Below are 23331 nucleotides of genomic sequence, written 5' to 3'. Positions count from 1 at the left end.
CTTTAGGTGATCGTGAATGTTCACAGGTCTTCACAGGCTTGAGGCTTAGTGGGCGAAGGTCTGACTAATCAACAGAACTCAAGGTTTAAAGGTATCCTTGATGTCGCCAACTAAGCAGCTCCACTGAAAAGGAAAGCGACCAGGTCTCCCAATGCATAGCTCTTTAATACTGAACACACAAGCTAACCCATCCAATGACCGGTTTCTCCTCTTCTATCCCCTCTGAGTCACCGGCCTTCCCAGACACACAATGTCCTGTTAGCTGAAGGGAGCGTGATTAGTAGCTAGGCTTCTTTTCTACTGCATGGAACAACGGCTATTCACGAAATCCGGTTCCCTACACAGCCGGGGCAGTGGGTTTCTGTAGAGTGCCTAGCATCCAAGATCCCCCTAGGACTGTCGAAATGTTGGGGGGTGGGGAGGGACTTCATTTTTCATTAGGGTTCGTAGCATCTTGTTCGTGCTCGTGGGCATCGTATTAAGATTTGGTGGAAGAGTTCCAACATGATGAAAACCTGCCGGAGCCAGAGCTCAGCTCACACAGGAGACCCAGTCACTGTAGGGATCCTTCCCCCGGCTCATTCGATACCCACCATACACGCTTCACAGCTAAAAGGCATGGCTGACAGCAGGGTGGTCAGGGTGGGGCAGGCCCGGGAGTTTTAATGAGCACTGCTTGGACTTCCTGCCCTCACACATGATAAACCTGCTGGCAGCAGAAGGGCTTGGCCTGCTGCTCCTCAGCCTCCCAGAGGTTGTCGTAACTGAAGTCGCTGTGGAAGCTTTGGAGTTCTGCGTAGTCGTGATAGGCAGAGTCGTGCCGCAGGTGGCCACTCCCGGGCAGGTTGTGAACACCAGCGCTTCCCTCTGCAAATCAGAGGAGAAAGAGAGACCAGCAAAGCAGTTTACATTGATTGCTCCAGGATTTCTACGCTATTATAAGTCTCTTCCAAAAATATGCAACAGGGTAAGGGGCTGCAGTGAGAGAACTGGCAGCTGAAGCTCTCAGAGAGCAGATCCAAGAGAAGGATCAGCAAAGCATGCTTGGCCCATACCGCCCTGCCCCAGCCCCAGATGGCCCAGCTCCTGGGGAGAGCTCTATCCCTACAGTTCTTGGTCTCGCTGCTGAGACTCCTACAGAGAGTGCAGGCCAGCCACGACTGAGGGCGGGTTGTTTTTCTTTGTCACGTGGCCACTGAGAAGCCACTGGGAAGCAATGGATCTAGCAAAAGCCCTGTGTCAAATGCAAACCCCAGCGTAAGCCAGAGAGATGGAGCCCAGGGACAGCAAAAGGGCCTTTTCTGTCACTAGCCGAAGATGGCAGACACCAACCATGCAGCCTGGGTGGCAGAACACACAGCAGCTGCTGGCAGATTTAGAAAGTGCCGAGATACAGCTGGGCTGGGCCCTGTTAGACGAGAGGCAGAAATCTAGTGCTGGTGTTGCACTGTACTGGAACCAGTCAGTGGTTCTCTCTGTCTCCTGGGAGACTCACCTGAGGACTGCAGTGAGGAGCCCAGAAATTCTTCCCTCATGGAGGGGATCTAGAGGAAAGAAATAGTGACAAGGGGTGTCTCTTAGCACTTGGGATGTCAATGCTGGGATCTTTCTCACCAAGGAATCGCAGCTCTCTAGCTTCCCACCTCCAAATCCTCCAGGATGCACCCCGGTTATATCCCTGAGGGTCAAATACTTTACACCGCTGCATTGTAACCATCATCTTTCTGGCATAATGGGCAGGTCCAGCTGGACCCCGTCCACATCCTTTCTTAGTCACTCAGAGAGGTTGCTCTTGGGCATGCATCACACCTGGGCTGGGAAAATGGGCTTCTCGAGGGCAGTAGATGTCCCCTGGACAAGGAGCTGCATCTTCAGCCCCCTGCAGCCTGTGGGAGCAAGGATGCTGCAGAAGGCTGGCTTCGTGGCTAAGTCCCCCAGCTGGGACTCAGCAATCTGCATTCAACTCCCAGCTCTGCAACAGAATCCCTGGGTGATCTTGGTCAAGTCCCTTAGGGGCTGGTTTTCAGAGTTGCTGAGTATCCATAGCTCCCATTGACTTCAACTAAAAATAGTGGCTATTCAGAACTTCTGTTCTCTCTCTCTCTGTGCCCCATCTACAGACTGGGGATAATGATACTGACCCTATTGTGTGGGGACCTGTGGGGATATGTGTGCTAACGGGCTCAGGCTCTGTAGGGATGATAACTACAGGAAAGCTTACAATATAGAGGAGAATGGTCCAGTGGTTAGGGTACTAACCTAGCTCGACCTAGATTCAAGTCACTGCTCTGGAACAGACTTCCCCCGTGACTGTGGCCAAGTCATTTAGCCTCTCTTTGCCTCAGTTTCCCTTTTGTAAAATGAGGATAATACTTCCCTACCTCACAGGACTGCGGTGAGGAGAAATCCATTATAGATTGTAAGGCGCTCGGATACTACGATAACTGGGGGCTATAAACGCCTAAGACAGACATAAATAAGGACCTTGGGATATGACTCCTTATTAATAAAGTAACCAGAGTTGCACATCCCTTTCCCCATGCCGTGGACTGAAATCACACCCAACACTCCTGCAGACTCAGTGGGGCAGGAGGAGCAAACCCACTCTTATTTTACATAACACCCCAGTCTGGATCTGGGCAGTAGCCTACTTCTTGACCTACTCTGGCATGTATCACCAGGGATGCTGTTGTTACCACTGGCCACGTCAAGGTACCATCTCAGCATCAAGACATTTGTCTCCTCCTGGTGCAACGCAAGGTCACCACAGGACGATGCTGCACAGTCTCTGAAAGATGTTTTCACCTCCCGCCAGCCCTGCTCCGTGGTCAGAGGAATGCCCTTTAGAAATGAAGGGGAGCCCAGACATGCCTAGCATCAAAATCTGGGCCCTGAGGGCACAAACATGTCTGGCGGCAGTGGGAGCAACCCAAAGGCGCCATCAGAGGCTCTCCATCTTGGCACTCACGTTTGTAAAACAGGAAACATCGGAGGGAGGTGCCAGCGGGAAGTGACACGAGGTGCCAGGGATGCCGTATCTCTGCGCTGCCGGTGGCTCTCTACTGTGGCTGCCGGGCAACGGGTGGGAGGTCTTCTTCTGCAGCGGAGGGTGATGGGCCCCTGGGATTTCTGCATAGCCGTTCAGCTGCTCTGAGCCAGTCTGACCATGACATCTTAAGAACTTAGACGAGAACAAATCCCAATTTGGTAACTGCCGTCCCTGGATAGGGGCCTTCTCTGACTGCCCCCCACCTCCACCTACCCCGATGTCTCAATAAAATACCAGAGCCACAAAAAGAGGTTCAGGGTCTAAACTTTAAATTCCACCGAGTTCTCACGCAGCCCTCGATGGGGGAGGGAGAATAGCCTCATGCCACTCAGCCATGCCCCCGAGCAATGGCGAGGAACTCCAGAGGGAATCCTGGCCAGGCACGAGGATGGGGAGATGGGACACTGTGCCACATCACAAGGCCGGGGGGGAGACTGAAGGGCAGCTCAGGGCTCTGAAAAGGGGAGATGAAAGGGAGCTGCCATTTATCAGCAAGATGGCGCAGAAATGGCAGCAGCTTATGAGAGATGAGCTCACTGATTCATCTATACGTCCCCGCACAACACTGCTGAAACTCAGGGGTTTGGAGATAGCGGTCCCTATATCTGAATCACCCTGGTTTGGGGAAACCAAAGCTCACCGCCTCCCCCCACCCCAGTCTTGGTGCATTTTTGCTCATCTCTGGGTCACTTGGCACCCTGATCCAGACAGAGGAAACCAGCTCCTCACTGCTTCAGTCCAGAGCCAACAGGCAGAGAGCTTTGCTGGTCACCAAAGAGGACAGGCACCAGACTTCCAGACCTGTGGAACACTTGCCCAGGAAAAAACCTTGCAGTGCCTGGCACGGCTCTGTTGGGGTCACATGCTGCCAAAGCTCTGCGTACTAAGCGAAGGATGTGACTCCTCTTGCCCTGGGCAGCCCCACGGTCACATACATATAGTACCTCTTCCAGGAAGTCAGAGTCTGCAACCCTGCCCCCAGAGGTGGGGGTTGGCGTGTAGGGGTCAGCGTACACAGGAGAGCGGGGCGGGGCTGGTTTCTCCAGAGAGCTGGGAGCTGCCAGAGTCTGACTTTCCCCCAAGCTCCATTGATTCCGCTGAAAGGAAGAGTCAAAAAGTTAACGCCAGGTCTCGCAGACACACTGATTCATTCAGGGCCGTGGGGTGGGATTCCCCTGAAATTCTAACTCCAAAAGCAATGCAGTCCTAAGTAATGGAATCACGGAGCTCTGGCTCTAGACCTGTGCATCACTGGGGACTGAACTCAGCATCAACAGCAACTACTGGAGTTAACGGGGTAACTCCTTTGCTTGTGAACCAGTAGTAGGCTATTATCCTTGGTACGGCTTGATGGAAACAGATATGACCACAGGCACTAAGGCAGTGCAGAACATACCGCTGGCCTCTTCCCAAGACCACCTTCACAATGTACAGAGCCCTAAGCTGCAAGAAAAGGTTACATCCGTGCTTTCCTATCTGTAACTGGAGCTAGAACCAGCCAGTTAGCTACAGAGCCTGCACGGAGGGCAGTGGCTAATTGCTTTGCTTACACTTAAAGCTGGTCCTGCCTCTCTGATCTTCTAGAGACCAGATTTATCTAGGAAAGGCTCAGAAAGAGGAGATGCCCTGTCCTGTGCCACAATAATGCCCCCTTCACCATGTAAACCCCTCTTTACCAGCAGAGCTCCAATCAGAGCAGCACTCACACAGCCTTCGGGCTCAGGGTCCAGGAGCAAGTGAGGGGTTAATGAGCCCTCGCTCCATCCAAAGCAGAGATGAGCCCATCCTGTTTCTCACTCCTGCCCCCAAAACACCTGCTATTGTGGAAGTAAGTTCCTGTGAGTTGCCCTTTAAGGGAAGTGAGGCAGAATGTAGGGCAGGAGCATGGAGAGAAATATGGATGCCTCTGTCGGCAGGTGACCAAATCCCTTGGGTCCATCTAGTACCCTCCCCTCCCCACCATGAGCGTGCTGGCGTTGGAGCAGAAAGGCCTCCGCCACGTCATCTGCATCCCAGTCAGATGAGAAGCCCTTACGTTGTTCGAGTCCAGATGCAGCGGGGGGACCCCTGGGTTCTGCTGGGAGCTCCGTGGAGAGTAGGGATCATTGTACACTGGCGACAGCAGCTCCCGGTTGGGGTTTCCGGGAATGAGGCTAAACACAGTCCTTTCCGAGTCCTGGCTGCTGGGCTGCGGCTGCTGGGCAGGTCCACATTTGCCTTTGGACTTGCGAGCGCTGCCGCCCCTCTTCAGTTCTGGTTTGGGGATCCCGGTACTTGGCCAGCTGGGGTTTGCCAGGCACTGAAACAAGACAACAAATGCTGTGGACCAGCTGTCCTAACAGTGAGAGTCCGGACACACGTCACCCACAGGCACACAGATGTGATTAGGCACACACCTACCAGAATACACACATGCTCGTGTTACAGTGAACGTGAACTAGCAGGTGACAGTGCAATTAAAGGACGAATTTTAGTTCCTAGAGGCAAAGGGGCAGTGTTAAGGGTGTGCGGTAATCTTAACTTGGAGATTCTCTGACCTTTCAGTGCCTTCCCATTGTATCCTCACCATTCTTTGAACATAGCTTTTTGGTGTGGATTTAATACAGACTTCTAGTGTAATATTAATGAGGATACTGATCTGAAACAAGGTCCAATCCCCGCAACTGCTTTGGAAATTCCCTTGCTGATCTAAACTCTCGTTTAACCAAATTAAGCCAGTGGCCCCTATTCCATCTGGTTAATTGCATTTAAATTACTTGTCAGGCCAGTGCATCAATAAGTAGCTTTCATTCAGCTTTACTGGCCAGCGGCGCAACCCCGCTTCTGTTGAACACACCCATTCCTCCCCAACGTCAAAACTGGTTCCCTATGTATGCCCCAGGCTCCCTGGAGACCTCACTTACATGGACAGGCTGGGCATAGCCGGGGGACAGCGGGTCTTCGGTCACGGTCACTCTGCCTTCAGGCATCAGAACAAATGATTGCTGGTCAGGGATGGAGCCACTGTGCTGGGAGTGGTGGGTTGAGGTGGTAAGTTTCCCTCGTGACGTCCAGGAATTTGTCCGCCCATCGGAGGTGAGTGAGCCTCTCCCGCTGCCTGGGAACTACATTGGGCATGGTTAAAAATACCAATACCGCTCATTGGTAGATTCAGGCTCATCCATTCCCCACAACATCCCCCAGGCTCTGACAGAGACCCCCAGTGGTCAGCTCGCCCTCAGATCCATGGGCAATGCCACGTTAGTGTTGGCTGCGCTTTTAATGTCTTTGTGAATTTGGTGCTGGCCTGACAGCCCAGAGTCCCCTCACTAGGCACAGACCAGGGCCATGGCAAACTCCGCTGGCAGCCTGAGAGGGAGGCACTGCCCACCAGGTGTGGGAGGGGAGTTAAGTGCCCATGAACTGCGAACCAGGGTGCTATACGGGGGCCAGCTGCGATGGTGGTTTGTGCGGCGGGGACATGTCACCCTCGGGAACTGGAGTGAAACCCATCAACTCATTGCACATTGGACACTGGCCAGTCGTCAGATGGGAAACAATTTTGCTCACTGCCATGCTGGGCTATTCGGTGAAAGACTGCTTTGGGGAGTGGGGAGAGGAAAGGCTGCAGGTGGGACTGTCTCAGGGGGTGGGGTGATGAGAGTCAGAGTGAATCAAAGGGCCTTCATTGACCTTTACTCCATCCTTGTAATTTCTAATGAGACTCCTTTGACATCTAAGCCCCATCTCCCCTTCATATATTTCTGCTGGCAGCTGCTGCCCTAATGCTGATTTGGGCATATCATTGCAGATGCAGCTCAGATGAACTAACTCTCCGTCTTTAAGAAACGAGCAGGCTGAGGTTTAAATGACGAGACGCTCAGCAGGGAGAAAATGTCCTCCGCTAATTCCCAAGCCCTGAACTCATTTCCGCTGCAAATGGAACAGGATGAGCTGGGGATGAGGGTGGAGAGGTGTGTCACCAGTGCTTAATTTGTGCCCGGGCTGAGCCCCGGCATCTCTAGGCTTGGCAGTTCATAGCCCTAGCACCTCGGGGCTTGCTGCTTCATTTATGAAAGCAGAAAAATTGCGTGAGTCCCAGCACCTCTTCTATTACAAGTTAAGCACTGGCTGCCACCTTTGTAAGCCACCATTATTGTCAGTGTACCAATGCATCATTAAAATTGCACAACAGATTCATAATCTGTGGCCGGGAATCTGCTTTTTATAGGGCTCTAAATATAATCTAAAATGATCAAAGACTTTCGTTAGTGCCTTTCAAGGTGGGACTCAAAGCAGTCTTGTGTGTCAGGGCAGTCTCATGTGACTGGAGATACGACAGCTGGGAGTCCTTGAGGACACGCACTGATTGCCAGGCCGTCCTGCAATAAATATACATTACCTGCCCAAGGTGTGGTGGCTTTGATCCCGAGAAGCTTTCTGATCCTGAAAGGGAAGAGTCAGCATTTCGAAACTGGGCTGTTTTAAGGCAGTACAGCCACTCCTGGTAATCTTCGTAGCTGGGGCAAATGACCTGGATTGAGTTTATTAGTCGGCCTGGAAGTAAAATAAATCACATGGTTAATGAGGCAGATTGAGAGTCTATCTTTCTCCGCTCTGAAATCCACTGAGGACTAACTTCCCCTGTAAGCATGAGAACTAACTTCCCCTGCACGAGGTCCAGGCACCAAAACAAGGTGTAAGTAGGACGTAAGTGCTGCACGGACGTTGGTACTGGGTGAATTTCCCCTGTTGTGCATCTACCCTGGAAAAATCAGCACCGGCATTTCAGCAACGGGCCAGCTGCTGGGCTACAGGTTTTGAATTATTAAAGAGAATTAAATATGTTCTTAAACTTAGTTCATGAAAGCTGGTCTCTCTCACCAACAGAAATTGGTCCAATAAAAGATATGACCTCCCCCACCTTTCTCTTTAGTTCACCAGACACAGAATTCTGTAAATCTTCTCTTTTTTTTAAAAAAAGTGAGAGTTATGTATATGTCATTTCAATAATTACAATACAGTAAAAGTTGTTTTATCTGGCATGTTGGGGGAGGGAGGGTACCGATAAGTAAAAAATGCCAGTTAACTAAGAGGGAGGGAGTTAGGGTGCAGGAGGGGATGTGGGGCTAGGGTATGGAGCACGGGTTCTGAGAGGGACTTTGGGTGTGGAAGGGGGCTCAGGGCAGCGGGTTGAGGCTTGGGAGAGGGTGCGGGGTGTCGGATCCGGAAGGTGCTCACCTCCGGTGGCTCCCCGCAAGCGGTGACCTGTCCTGGGCTCCAGCTACTCCTAGGCGGAGGCATGGCAGGTGGCTCCGTGTGCTGGCACTGCTGCCCACAGCTCCCATTGGTCACGGTTCCCAGCCAATGAGAGCTGCACAGCCAGCCAATGACGGGCAGCGCGCAGAGCCATCTGTTGCACCTCCGCCTAGGAGCAGCCAGAGGCCGGGACAGGTCATCACTTGCGGGGAGCCGCCTGAGGTGAGTGGCCCCCAGATCTGGCACCTGACACCCCCTCCCGCACCCAAACTCCCACCCAGAGCCTGCACTCCACACCCCCTCCCATGCCCCAACACCCTGCCAGCCCCTCACCAACCGGACTATAAACCAGCATTTCAATGAAGATCAGAAATGCCAGTTTATAGAGCTTTCCAGTTGGTGAAGTGCCGAATAAAACAGCTTTTACTGTACTTAAGTTTAGGCATAAATTAAAAGGGGACACAGTCAAGATAAAGAAACAATCATAACAATTGTTCCTCCCAATGTTTAGTCAAATAATGATGCTTTAAAATCACTGGGTGTAGTAGAAGAAAAATAAACAGGAAAAAATAACTGTGAAAATTGTTCTGAATTCCGTTTTATCATCAACATTTAGAAAGTTGAGATTTCACTGAAATTTCCTGTCAAAATTCAAAAATAAAAGTCGAGCAGGTCTCGCTGTCATCATGGGGTGCCTGCTGTTGGATTATTTTTGTATTTCACACAGCTCAGATAGTGAAATTAGACTAGTAAATTTCATTTCCTGTTTGTACGGGGTCAATTCATTTTCAATGTCTGGCTCTCACGCAGTCGTAAAAAATGGTTTCTGAACACAGACTTTTCACTGGCACAATGTAAATATGTTTCCATTGAAGCAAACATTTCTGCCCAGATTAAGTTTTGGAACTCTACCACCACCCTTCTACATAAAAATAAAGCTCAGAAGGAAGATCTTATTTTGGAACCTAAATTTTAAATGACTGAATCAGATTCCCATAACTCAGTCTGACTGTTCTTAACGCAGTATCCATCAGTCACGTACCTTCTATTAGAAAGGAGCTTTTTTGGTTTTCTTCAAAATGAACTTGTATTGCATTCAGTGGCAGTTCTCCCTGATTGTAGAAAGGAACAGGCTTAGAATTCCACAGCATGAGAGCATTCAACATTTCCCCTCTTTTTACTTTTTAAACTTCAGGCTGTCCTTGTCTGCATTGTAGCATCTGAACCTGTAACTAGGAGCAGGCTCCCATTGTACGAGGTGCGGTACATGGACATCAGGAGAGACAATGCAGAGATTATAGTCTAAATAGACCAGACAGCCAAAGGTGGAAGAAAGGAAGCAGTATTATCCCCATTTTACAGATGGGGAACTGAGGAAGAGAGAGACTAAGGGCAAAATTTTCAAAAGCACCTAAGCGATCGAGTCTCATTTTCAAATGTGACTCAGGGCTTGCCTACACAAACTATTAGGCTATGTGCCTCAGTGGCAGTGTAGCACAGACACCTCTTAGGTCGACAGAAGAGGTGTGAAAACCCCACATCCCTGAGCGGCAGAGTTAAGCCGACCTAAGTCCCCGTGTAGACAGCGCTAGGTCAACAGAGTAATTTTTCCGTCAACCTACCTACCACCTCTCGGGGAGGTGGACTACCTACGCTGAGAAGAGAAACCCTCCTTTCAGTGTAGATAGCGTCTACACTGAACCACTACATCAGCACCGCTTCAGTGTAGACAAACCCCTAGTCCTCCTTGAAGCAGGACTAGCTCAAAGCGCATTAACTAACTGTTCACACGCGTCCACAGGGTGCATGTGCACAGTTAGAGGGTGGCAGGCTAGTGCAGGGTAGATTCACACCCAGCTTGCCACAGTTTGTTTGAGCTGACAAGCCCTTCGTCTGACTGAGAGTCAATGGGATTTAGGCATCTAAATCACTTTGGTGTTTTCAAAACTCTGCCCCTTAGAGTAGAATTTTCAGAAAGTATTTAGGTGCCTAAATACCTTTAAAAATCTGGCCCTAAGTGACTTGCCCAAGGTCACGCAGACAAGGCAGAGTCAGGAATTGCACCCAGAAGGTGAGTCTGACCCCAGTGACTTAGCCACGAGCCCAGTCTCTCCTATGAATTTTCACATAATGCACAGAAAAAAAATGCCTTTAAAAAAACTGTGACTGTCGCTCGAACGCCCAAGCCATGGAAATTATATATAAGGAGTTGCCGAGCTCTGACCTATGGAAAACATTTGCTTTCTCCTGTGCCACTATTTTCAAATTCTAGTGATTTTCTGGTTGGTTTCCCCACATGGATTGTAAACATTGCCCTGGACAACACTTTGTTTGGTCTGGTGGACAGAATAATAAGACTGATGAGGACATTATCATTAATTATGAGTTTAAGGATTAATATACCTTGACGTGCCATTAAGTGTCATTGAAGAGATTTCTCTCTAAATAAATCATATACGGTGGTAGTGGCATGTGGTGAAATAAAATACCTAGGACTGTCCAGCTTTGCAAACATAAATCCTCTCAACAGGTCAGCCTGGGAAGTGCTATTTTCTCCATTTAATCAACGAGAGAACTGAGGAAGAGATGTTAAGTGACTTGCGTAGAGACAGTCAGAGCAGGGATTAGAACTCAGCAGGAGTTACCATATGCCATGGGTTTGATAGTGTCTTTACATCAGTGGCATGGCCTTTCAGGAGAACTTCTCCCAAGAGTTACTACAGTCAGGGTATCAGTTAGGGTCTAAACCCCATTTTCCTTTAGTACCCAAAAACTTCCACTGAATTTTAGGTGCACAACAGATGCAGGATCGGTCCCTATAAGAGCAGCTGACCCCTGGATTGTAAAGCCGCAGCTCGCTGGAAACAATTCACATAAGAGATTTATTTATTTTTTGGTATTTTTCTCTTTTTTTTTTAAGTAGGGGAAATGGCAGGACACCAGGATCTTTGTTTCTTAAGAGCCCTGTTTACTTGCAGCCTGATGTCACCACAGTCTTGTTTGTGAGCGAAGAGCAATTTGCACGGCAGCCAGTCGTGTTGTCTCTGGGAGAGGCTAGTGACCTCGGAGTGGGGAAGATGACCCAGGAACTAATGAGTGCTTAAAAAACAAAGGTTCAGTTTCATGCAGACATCCCTAGCGCTTAGGCTGGGGAAGGGACACCTATGAACAGGAGATGGGCAGAACTGATTCCAAACAGAAAGGCCAAATTCATCTACTGAGGTCCGAGGAGTTACCTTTAGCCCAGTGTACCCAAATGGCTCAGTGCAGTTCAAAATTTTCCAGACCTCACTTGTTCTTTCAGGGCCAGATCTTCCCACCTATTTCACTAGTGCATAATTTTTTCCATACATCCCAATTAATTGGCTCCTTGGCCTGATTCTCAGCTGCCTTGTACGGTGCAGAGCAGGTGTGAAATGCTCCCAAACCAGAACAGTAGCATTTTACAACACCCTCTATGCTGGAGTAAGTCACTGCACAAGGCACAGGACAATACAGATCCAGGCTCTGAGCATATATAATTATCATGCATATCAGAGGCAGGCAGAAACCACCATCCCCAATGAGTCTGTAGAGTCAGAACATACACCCCATCCCATTTGGGTTCCACCCCGCTTTGGATTTGCCCCTCTGGCTGCCGTGAAGAGGGATTTTGAATAGATATGACTATGCAATAAGCAGAAATCAAATATAGAATATCAGGGTTGGAAGGGACCTCAGGAGGTCATCTAGTCCAACCCCCTGCTCAAAGCAGGACCAATCCCCAATTAAATCATCCCAGCCAGGGCTTTGTCAAGCCTGACCTTAAAAACTTCTAAGGAAGGAGATTCTACCACCTCCCTAGGTAACGCATTCCAGTGTTTCACCACCCTCCTAGTGAAAAAGTTTTTCCTAATATCCAACCTAAACCTCCCCCACTGCAACGTGAAAATATGTTCCTGCAGGTTCTTGCTCTGTGCCGAAATCGAGGGCTGTTTGTTCCTCCCGCACTGCGTGGAAATCACTTGTGAAAATGTGCAGGCTGGCACATTTCATTCTCCTTTGCGAACCTGGCCCTCGTGGGGAAGGTTGGCTTTGGGAACGCGCCGGATGTTTGCCGTGTTGTACAGTGCCACTGATGTGAAAACGGGTCTGCTGAAGAATGGCACTAGAATAGTTTCACTGTAGTCATGGGTGCTTCTTTCCACGGTCCTGGGGCCTCTGTAATAGCAGCTAGCCGTACACTGTCTCCTGGGGCATTTCTTTGCCACATTAAAGGACAGTGAGCTAGTGATTAGACCAACAGGGGAAGCCTGAAAGTCAGGACTCCTGGGGTCTGATCCTACCCCACGCTGGATCCTCGTCCTGGCGCTGACACCTGGTCTGTGTGTGACCTTGCTAGGGAAAATCCAGTCACTGCTCTGTGCCTCAGTTTCCCCAGCAGGATAAGAAATTATTACTTCCCTGCCTGTGAGGCTTTCACGAATGCGTGGGTGTGAAGCGTTGCCAGGCGCTGGGCTGGAAGGTGCTGGGAATGGGCTCAGAGTGCCGGTACCTTTATTGTTCCAGCACATCTCGGTCTGACTGGAGTAACCACACCCTGATTACTAACTGCACTGCGAGCGTGCGGCTGGGAAAGCTGCTGCTGTGCAGAACATTCTCAGCCCGCGTAGGCAGGGAACGGCTCCCTTTTGCCACCCTCCCAGCATAGCAAGTGTGGGGAAATAATGCCAGCCCTCAGCAACGCCCGGCATTCCTGCTTGTGGGCAAGCCTGGTACAGAAAGGCAGCTTTCAGGGTGGGGGTGGGGAGCCTCTGGGATTCCCATCTCGGCAGTCTCCAAAGCCCCAGCGCATCGGAGTAATCTGCCCTGCAGCTGAGGAGAGCTGGTTGCAGCTTCGGCCAGGGCCCATCAATGCTGCGTCCGACAGACCCCCTCACGGCACCGAACCCGGGACACGTCCAGAAGGCAGTGCCAGCTGCTTGGTAGATGCTGCCTCAGGCCCGTGGCCAGCAGAGAGGCCTGCATAGCAAGAAGGGAGGGAGGTTGCTCAGCGAGAGCAAGGGATGGGCCTATCTGCCTGGAAGCGAGGGGCAGTGTCTCCTGGGAGAAAAGGCGCATGATTATCCAGTACTTTATCCCCTTCCCTCTCCCAGCCACATGCTCCCCTGGCTCGTGGGGGCATCTCCAGCTTCGGTCAGCAGCCTCGCTTTTCACTCCCGACTCCAAAGGGAAGAAGAGCAGTTCTGTTTGCAGTCCTGGGCAGTGCAGGCCCAGCGCGGCAAGCTGCTGAGCGCCCAATCCCCCTCGGACTCCTTCCTCTCGGGGCAGCCCCTAGGCTAGGGGAGGAGTCGTCAGAGCCCGGTTCCTGTGGCACAAGGACTGAGGGGGCATCGCTGTCGTGGCCTGGGGAGAGCTGCTTTGATCGGAACCGCCTCAGCCGCCGACCCCTCACTGGGCATCTAGCATTGCTCTTTGCGAAGCCGGGGGAAGGGGCTGAGATCTCTTCACACACACCCCGTGCTCAGCTTCGCTCGGTGAACGAGGTTAGCAATCCCCAGGTGGGGAAAACACACAGGCAGCTTCCCACGGCCTCAGCTGCTTTGGGCTCCTCTCTCCCTCCTCTGGCACAGAGCTGGCTTCCTCACACGCACAGGCAGCTCCTGCTTTGCAGTCCCAGGCCGAGCCCGGGGGCCTTTTCCCATCACAGGTGAGTCAGAACCTACCTGCTCCATCCAGGGGGACCTGACTTTCCCCAACCGCCCCCCTCCACCCCCACCCCAGCCGCCGCCAACAGCAACTCCTGCCATTTGCATGGAGCCCAAGAGGAAAAGGATCTGGTGCTTTCTTCCCCACCCCATCGCCCTGGATCTTAGCATCCACGCTCAGGGCAGACACCCTGGCAGGAGGATCCTGTGCCTTGACATGTCTGTGGGAAAGCAGGTCCCTGCTGCAATCTCACGAGCCTGATGAATCACAGCCATCAACTCCAACCCAGAGGAACTGCCTTGGAGCAAAGCCTGGCTACCCCAGCGGGAAGGAGATGCCAAGGGGGTCGGGGGGTCTGGTACCACTGGCCTAGGATTTCCAAAGTGACTAGTAATTTTAGAAGCCCAGCTTGAGATCTCTTAAAGGGGCCCTAGACTCAGCTCCAGGCTCTCTGAAAGCCAGGCCACTTTAAGGGGTTTCAAGCCGAGCAGCCAAAATCGCTCAGTTGCTTTCGCCAAATGTAGGGTGTTCTCTGGAGGGGAGGGGGAAAGTTATCACTGGATTCCTTCTCCCCTCACCCCAGTCCCAGCCCTCTTCTCCAGCCCCTGGGGCATCGAGTGTCCGGCTACAGTCACAGCTGATGCTAAGGCTGCTGCTCATTCCTTTCCTGGCTTCCAAAGTATGTCCCCACCCCGTCTCCCAGGGCCAAGAGGGAGCCACTGTGTATGGTATGTCAGTGATGGGCATTTCCCAGGACCTTTGTCTTTGTGAGAGGATAGAAATACAGACCCCCTCCCAGCCCTCTGTCCCTTCTGCTTCTGTTGACTCTCTTCCCTCCAACATCTTCTGTAGGAGACAAGCAAACTCCTCCCACCTCATTGCAAACCCACTGAAACTTTGCAATGGGCCTGGCAGCTTGGCTCACGCTAGGATATCATGGGGTACTCAGTCTGTGCAGGGTCAACACTGGAATTATTGGGCCCATCAGAATTTCCCCACTTGGCCTCTCCACTCCTCTGACCTCTCTCTCCTCTACAAAGCCAAGCTCGATGGCATGGTGCTTGGAATTTTTTCGCACAACACACTATCAACCTGTGGAACTCCTTGCCAGAGGATGTGATGAAGGCCAAGTCTATAACAGGGTTGAAAAAAGAACTAGATAAATTAATGGAGGATAGGTCCATCAATGGCTATTAGCCAGGATGGGCAGGGATGGTCCCTAGCCTCTGTTTGTCAGAAGCTGGGAATGGGCGACAGGGGATGGATCACTTGATGATTACTTGTTCTGTTCATTCCCTCTGGGGCACCTGGCACTGACCACTGTTGGAAGACAGGATACTGGGCTAGATGAACCATTGGTCTGACCCAGTGTGGCCGTTCTTATGTTCTTATGAATTGCAGCCACCCATCTGCACAGGAGCTCCTGGCATTGCTCCCACCAGTAGAGATCAGCCCAGTGTTGACTACAGTAGGGAAACGCCATGGATATTTCCCATTGCTACTAAGATTTTCACGCCTTTATGGGCAGGTCCAGATGTTGCCCTGGATCCTCACTCTTCACCCAGTACCCTGTGCGGCACTCTTCAGCTTACGGTAAAATGTATTCAGTGAAGACAACAAGCAAACCCAATACACCTAGCAACCTCAGCTCCAGCCAGCCAACGCCCTGTGCCCCTCCCCCGAAAAACCCCGCATCACGCGGGCCATCTCTGCCTGAGGGATTGCAAGCCAGCCCAAGGTGAGCGGAGATTGCTGGGGAGCATTGCAGGGTATGTCTCAAGCTGGAGAGGATTGCAGGGTTGCCACCCAGCCAGTTCTGAGCCACAACTAAACATAGAAGCTGCCTCCTCCCAGACACTGAAATACCCAGGCAGTGGACTCCCTTCCCCCTGGACTTTTGCAAGGTGGTTCTCATGGGAGGATACCTTACGACATCCCTGTGCCACAGTGTTGGCTTACTGGACACAGAACAGGGTTGCGGCAAAGGGAGAGAAAGAAAAGAAGAGCAGAGGGGGCCTGAACGAAATAAAGTGAAGGGAGTTTGGGGAAGAGAAAGGTCTTGAAAATGCACGTACCTTAAAGTAGAGGCCATTGCGCTCTTCGGAGACGATCACCAGCGTGGACGGGTACAGGATCAAAAGCCTGTCGTGCTGCTCCTGAGACAGCCCAGGGGAGGTGAGTTAGCATCAGAAGAGGCAATCGGAAACAACTAACGGCGGGCCCGATCCAAAGCGGATGGACATCAGTGAGAGGCTTTGAATTCTTTCCACGAGCAGGGTCTAGGTCCATGAATTATAGGTGCCCTTATTCTTCCACAACAGCCAGAAATGCAGCTTCCAGACAAGATTCCAGCTGGCTCCAAAATTCTAACTTGACCCTGCCAACACTTACACACATGCTTAACTTTACGCCCGGGTCATCCCACTGAGTGCAATTGCTGCTCATGTGTGCAAAGTTAAGCACACACTGAAGTGTTTACAGGATCAGGGGCCTATGATTTTTCCTTCTAGGGAATTTGGTGCGGGGGTTGACGTTTCTTTTAGTATATGAATCAAGCTGTTGCTTTCCCTCTCTTTCAACACACACACACAAGTCATGAATTTGCACATCACAACACACCTGGCACCTCAACTGGTCTGGTGCTGCTCTCTAGCTATGCCCAGTGGCTCTTGTGTTGATCCAAGAGGCACAGCCAGCCCAGGGGACACACAGGCACTTCCTTGCCTGCAGTGCTAAGGCCGGGGGGGCAGGACGGAAGATTTGCTTTAGTAACTAGGACGAATATGGGAAGGGGTCTGAGTGGGAGGAGCCTGCTAGTGCGAAGAGGAGGAGGGCTGAAGAAAATGGTACCCCCTATTGGATTCTCATTGTACAGACAGATTTTTTTCATGTTACTGGATCATTAACTTTTTTCTGGCAATAGCAAGTCACTTCATTAATTCAGGGCCTTACCTGGAAAGGCAAATGCTGCAGCTTCACTTTGGAGACGCAGAGGACATCACCTAGGGACTCCCGTTGGGTCCCTCTCCATTCCTGGACAGGCATGTTCTGCACAGACCACCTCAGTTCCTCTTTCCCTATGGAGTTCTGCTTCCAGTCACTCTAAGGAAATGGGGAACAATGAGCAGGCGCATGAGAACCAGGTGGAAGGAATGGAAAAACCAAGCCTAATCATGTGAGAACCTTCTCAAGCCCTAGAGCCCCTCCCCTGCCTGCTGTCCCCTCCCCCCCGCAAATTCAACTGGAAGCTAAACTAAACCACGTTTTAAGGTCTGGAAAATTCCATTAACTGTTTTCTTCTCCATCATTTAGCATATTTGCATTGCAGGACTATCGCTGAGAGTGGGAGAGTTTAACTAGAAGACAAGCTGGTCTCAGGATATATTTCAAGCTTGGCTGGAAGCAGGAAAGAGTAAAAACCTGGAGTGAAAACAAGAGTTCCATCCCAGAATTAATAATAATTTGCCTCAGTTTCCTTGTCTGTAAAATGGGGTTAGTTCTCCAAGGCTGTTCTATGTATGAAAAGCGCTGGATGCATGCTGAGCGAGAGGAAGTGATTGGCCTAGAATCCCACATGGGGTCAGCAGCAGAGCCAGGAAGAAAAAACACAGCTCTTGACTTTCGTCCTGTTTCCGAACCACCCTCTTCCTTCGAAAGGTTTTGCAGATTTGGAAAATATGCAGAAGCAACCACGGTTTGGGGTGTTCATTCAAGCTGAAGCCTAACCTCTGAACTTCCCGAGGTTTCTCCATCATTACAGCTCATTCCTGTTTTCTTCCATTAAATACACCCACCATTACATCCTTTTAAAAGGCCCCACACATGCAAAAGCTCAAGAACTCAGAGACATGTGCAAAAAGGAAGTTCCAAAATTAAAACACACACACACCCCAGAAGTCCCCCAAGCTTCCTTCAATTCCCAATAATGGATTCTTGGATCCCTTATCACAGAAACTTCAGTTTCGCTCTGAGGATAGGCCACCAAAAAAAAAAAAAAAAAAGCAAACATGAATGTCCCGTTTTTTTTCTGCAGTAAAAAGAGTTCTCAAGTGACAACGTTGTCCTCATGCAAGTTGTTTGTGTGTCTATCTGGGGATGTTTTGGCAATGACAGCATAAAGGGGAGGAGGCAGAAGAGAAGGTGGGGACTGTATATTGCCCATGGACTTAAACTTATAATACAAGCTGATTAACAAATGAGAATAAAGGAAACCAGATCTATGCTCTGACCTGTAATTGAAAGATCTACCGTTACTTGTTTGGGACATTTCACCTGTTGTAAAGATCCATGATTATCTATGGCACTAGCTAAAGAATAATAAAGAACAATAGTCCAACAAAAGGCCATTGATGCAGGCAGTAAGGGATGCAGGCTATAATAGTCATGGGGTAGAAGGAGGGACATTAGCCACAGCCACTGTGCCCACTCTACATTGATTAATGCTAATTATAAGACAGTGTCATCTAATGATTAGCGCAGGAGACTGGGAATCTACACCCGCCTTTGCCACTGTGTCACCTCTCTGGTCCTCCTCCCCCTTCCTTATGTAAACTGGGGGTGTACTACAGATCTCAGGATTAATGACCATTTGCACGTAAAAGGCTTGATTATCAGCGGTGCTGACAGATGAAAATCCACACGCCTTTCCAAAGCCTATTTTTACAATAGCAACAGGTCCCTGCCTAATAAAATCCCAGACTGCAGCAACCCCTGACTGACAGCACAGCCCACGGACTCGTCAGGCAGGTTCTCTCATCAGCTTGACAGCCGATTTCCTGTCTGCTCCCGGTGGCCTCCGTCAGCAGAGAGATGTTTGATGGGCGTGGAAATCATGCAGCAGCGAGCGCTCAGCTGCTAGAGGCAGACTAGAAATTATGAGGGGTTGGCCTGTCAGACAGCCTTGCACTTCTGTGTACCAGGCCCGATGATTCATGCTGGGAGCAAACTGACGAGGGTGGCTGCACTGGCGGTTTGGCAGGGCAGGAGAGATTTTGCCCAGAAAGAGTTTCTAGGTGAAGGCCTTTGAAGGGGCCTCTGATTGGACAGGTAGTTGTGGGAACAGCCAGTCGGTATTATGCATTTTATCTCAGATACATATGACGTCTAGCTGTGAGTGCAGCCCAGGGCCACGCAGCGCAGACTGCTAAACCTGATGGAGCAAGGCTTTCCCTTGCAACTGGAAAGGAATCGGACAGCGGTACCATTTCCCCTCCTTCCACAATCTTTGACGATTTCCCTTCTTTCTACTTTAGCCCTCCTTACCTGATCACTACAAGTGATAAATTAGACCAAGGGACTGGGAGTCAGGACGACTCCTGGGTTCCATCCCTGGCTCTGCCACTGCCTGACTGTGTGACGCTGGGAGAGTTACCTAACCCTCTTGGTGCCTCAGTTTGCCCCTCTGTGAAATGGTGAGGATAAGAATCAGCTGCCTTATCAGGGTGTTGAGGGGCTTAAATAAATGCGTGTAAGGTGCTTGGAGGTCCTCAAATGGAAGGTGCTGTAGCAGGGAAAAGTTAATATCTGTCATCACCATTCCAAGCCAGTATTCTCTTCCAAACCTGGCTCGGCACTACTCCATAATACCAGAAGGGGTTACTACTGAGCGAGGCAAGGCATCTTGCTTTCCCTCCTCCTTCCCCCATGCTTCCAGCTCCTGCTGGCCCATGGAGAAAGAGATCAGAACCACAGCTGAAGCCCAGGTGTCCTGCATGTCATCAGCCTTTGGCATTTGCAATTAATAGTTTACACTAGCCGACGGAATTGGTCACTAGTGGCTGCATGTGAGGAGGGGAATTTAAGGTGCTCCCAACTCCCCGCTAAAGTGCTCAGCTGCTTAACCCGGGTCCCCAGATATCAGGAGTAAACCACTGTGTCATGGTGGCACAAAGGATTCTGGGACACAGAGGAAGATGGGCTCTGATAGCAGGGCCAAGGTACGCAGAAGGTTGAGACCAACTGATTGAAAGCCTGAGATCACCCTGTTCCCGACCACGGCCCAGGTCACTAACCTGAGAGAGGAAGGACCCGTCCAGGTTTCCCCCATTCAGATGGATCTGTTTCTCCAGGTGATAAAGCCATCGCTTGAGCTCCGACTCGCTGGGGCAGTACACAATGAGGGGGTTCAGCAGGGGACCTAGGGACCCAAGGCAGAAGATGATCTGAGCATATACAGCAAAATGCAAAGTTCTACAAAGGCACTGCATGCAGCACCAAAGGGTTAATCAGCTCTCCCTGGTTGCTAGGCAATACTGTACTGCGCTCAGCCAATGAGAGAGGTTGTTCTGATGATGTAGCACTTATCATTGGCTGAGCCTAAGGTCTCAAGTTGCTGGGAGAAATTTTGTAAGAAGAGAGTTGTCCACCTTGCTAATGTAGTTCTTAAAGGGGCACTGTCAGGTAGAATTAGGTCCCAAATGTAGGTAGTATAAAAACACAGCTTTTATGAAACCGGAGATCGCTGGAAATGTTTTTATTTCGTACAAAAATCCAGTCCAAAAAAAGTGGTTTTAAATTTCCTCTGCAACCCTAGCAATGCCTGAGAAATTGACTAGCCAAAGGGCGAGAAACAAAAGGGAGCTGAAACAGACTATTTTCACAATCTGATTCTAAGCTGTACGACAGGTTTCAGAGGAGCAGCCGGGTTAGTCTGTATCCGCAAAAAGAAAAGGATGATTTAGTTGGGGCTTGGTCCTGCTTTGAGCAGGGGGTGGGACTAGATGACCTCCTGAGGTCCCTTCCAACCCTGATAGTCTATGATTCTATGACTTGTGGCACCTTAGAGACTAACAAATTTATTTGAGCATAGGAGGTGCACAATAATTAAAAACAAACAATAGGGCAAAGTCAGTCCACTTTTAACATTCTTTCCTCTGTAAATATTATAGGTAAAAGAATAAACATTTTCATAGTTTTTTGTTTTTTTTTAAATAATCTTACAATGTTCCCTTAATAAAAGCAGTTGGGATTTCCTCTGTTGTGGCCAACTTTCACTGCTCGCTGCTGAATTTTTAAAAACCCTCCATAAATGTGAGCAATGTTTCAATTGCCATTACAGGCAAGTACAAAATTGCACCAATCCCATGCAAAATGTTCTCAGATTCACCGAATAGCATATTATGGTTAACCCATTTGTTATGTATTTGTCACTTTCGCTTTTTTGTCGAAAATTCACATATGTGACTCCAGGGGCTCTAACAGTTCGCTTACAGCATTACCGAATAAAATTTGTGCCAGACAATGTATAATGGCTCTCAGACAAAGCCTTGCCGTATGGGACGATGCTAGCCATGGCTGATTTTAATGTTTCAAGCTGTCATTTCCTTAGTGTGCATACCAAAAGTCTCTCACACCTCTTACCAGCCACTATGATGACACCCTAGTGACGTAAATAAATTGCTTCCGGCAGGCTGCGTAATGTCCACTACCATGAATAATTAACTAGATGCCTCTGATTAAAACTGTATTCGGTGCACTTTAAATAAGATTCTGATTTTAGCATCTGCACGGTTGGGGAGCGTTGAGATGAGAAAATTCACGGTATGCCATCATAAAAAGTCATCCTCATCAGGGCGATACTTTGCCCTTCTGTGGAACCTTTCATCTCAGAATCCCAACCTGTTTTACAAGAGTTAATTAATTAAGCCTCTCAACACCCCTGTAAGGCAAAAAACTGCCACTATGTTCATTGTACAGGTGAGGATATTAAGGCACAGAGCAGTTACGTGACATGCTCCTTTAGACTGCAAGTTCTTTAGGGCAGGAACTCCCTCTTGATTATACGAGTTTACATAGCAGCTAGTACAATGGGCCTCAATCTGACTAGGATCTCTGGGCCTTACTGTAATATTAATCACGTCACATAATGTGTCTGGGACAGGAACAGAACCTAGGGTGTCTGGCGCTGAAATGAGATTGCCGGGATCTAGGTTGGATTCCCTGCCATAGAGTCCCTGTTTGACCCTGTGGCAAGTCACTCAGCCTCTGTGCCTCAGTTTCCCAATCTGTAAAGTGGGGCTATAGCACTGCCCTTCCTCCCAGGCATGTTATGGAGATAAATACATTAATGCCTGATGTGTTCAGACTCTATGGTCAGAGGGGCAACACAAGTAGCTAGCTAAATGCCCAGTCCCCTGCGCCATCCAATAAGGCATGACCCTTGACCTCCTGCTGGGTTTGTTTTTACAACTTTCTCAAAGGCTAGCCAGGAAAACCCGTCCAGTGGCTGTTTGTGCTGCCACATCTAAGCCAAGCCTTAAAGGGAGAGAAAAAGAGAAGAGAAATTCATGTCTCAGCCTGAAGCCCTGGGACATATTCTGAGCTCCTGTGACCAGCTGCTCGGGTGGATGTGACACTAGACCAGGGAAGGGGGGCTGGTAGCTCAAGGAGTCACCTTCTTCATTCCCCAGTGCCCCAAGAGTATGTTTGCTCTGGAGTCAGGGTGAATCCAGGTTTATGAACCTTTCCCAGCCCCGAGTTCCTCTCTTCCATTCCACCTCCCCTGGCTCTCCCCTGGCATTAACGTAGTGGGGCCCACAGGCTGGAGGACACTGATGCAAGTCATTGTGGCGGATGGTGCTTTCCCAGGTATGACAGGTTTATTACCAGACCAACTCTTGCTGCACTAAGAAACCAAGAGTGAAAATTATTGGGGGGAAAGAGGGAGGAGCAGGTGCAGGGGCGAAGGTGTTGAGCAGAGACATCCTGTGGGTTAGAAACCCAACGCTGGCTGCCAGCCCTCTCGTTCTTAGAAGCCTGTCAGAGATCAGAGGCATTAGAGGACTTCTGTGTACATCAGAGAGCTCCGTCCTTACATGGCATCTCCACTGTTGGCTGGCAGCGTCCGATGATGATACCGATAATTATACAGTTGCCAGCAGCTGCAGAATTGCACAGGAGAGGCACAGGAATTCATAGGACCCTGCCAAAGTCACTGGCTTTCAGCAGGGGATGATCTTGTTTCTAAAGCACTGGACTAAGAGTTAAGAACCAGAGGTTCTCTCCCCAGCTTTGCCACTGACTGCCTGTGTAACCTTGGGCATGTCACTTACCCTCTCTGTGCCTCCGTTTCTCCCTCTCTAGAAGGGGAATAATACTTAATGGCCTCACAGAGGGAGGTGAGGATTCCTGAGTGCATGTTTGTACAGCTCTTTCCATTTTCAAAGCACTAAGTATCACTATTTCTTCCTGACTCCACCCCCATCTATATGTATTCATATTATGGTAGTGCTTAAGGGTCTCAGTAATGGATTCGAGCCCCCTTCGTGCAAGGCGCTGGACACTCAGAACAAAGAGAAGGTCCCTGCGCCACAGAGCTTCCAGTCCAAGTAGAAGAAGAGAGACAACAGATGGATACA

At 50.0% G+C, this 23331-nt stretch overlaps 1 protein-coding gene across 1 annotated transcript in view; it reads right to left on the bottom strand.

The window, feature by feature from the left end:
• Positions 1-691: 691 nt before the first annotated feature.
• The window catches only part of PLEKHN1 (pleckstrin homology domain containing N1), a 40145-nt gene continuing 17505 nt past the window's right edge, over positions 692-23331 (bottom strand). Inside the window, exons 6-16 of the mRNA XM_077837593.1 lie at positions 19987-20111; positions 16928-17077; positions 16051-16131; positions 9330-9399; positions 7431-7585; positions 5953-6153; positions 5085-5348; positions 3994-4146; positions 2969-3181; positions 1496-1544; positions 692-867 (exon numbers count right to left, since the gene is read on the bottom strand). Of these exons, the coding sequence (XP_077693719.1) occupies positions 692-867; positions 1496-1544; positions 2969-3181; positions 3994-4146; positions 5085-5348; positions 5953-6153; positions 7431-7585; positions 9330-9399; positions 16051-16131; positions 16928-17077; positions 19987-20111 (1637 nt within the window). The remainder of the gene's footprint in view (positions 868-1495; positions 1545-2968; positions 3182-3993; positions 4147-5084; positions 5349-5952; positions 6154-7430; positions 7586-9329; positions 9400-16050; positions 16132-16927; positions 17078-19986; positions 20112-23331) is intronic.

The sequence above is a fragment of the Eretmochelys imbricata genome, chromosome 18 (assembly GCF_965152235.1).
Source record: "Eretmochelys imbricata isolate rEreImb1 chromosome 18, rEreImb1.hap1, whole genome shotgun sequence".
In the NCBI taxonomy this organism is placed as follows: domain Eukaryota; kingdom Metazoa; phylum Chordata; order Testudines; family Cheloniidae; genus Eretmochelys; species Eretmochelys imbricata.
Note: the sequence above shows the minus strand (reverse complement) of the source record. Positions and strands in the feature narration are given on the sequence as shown.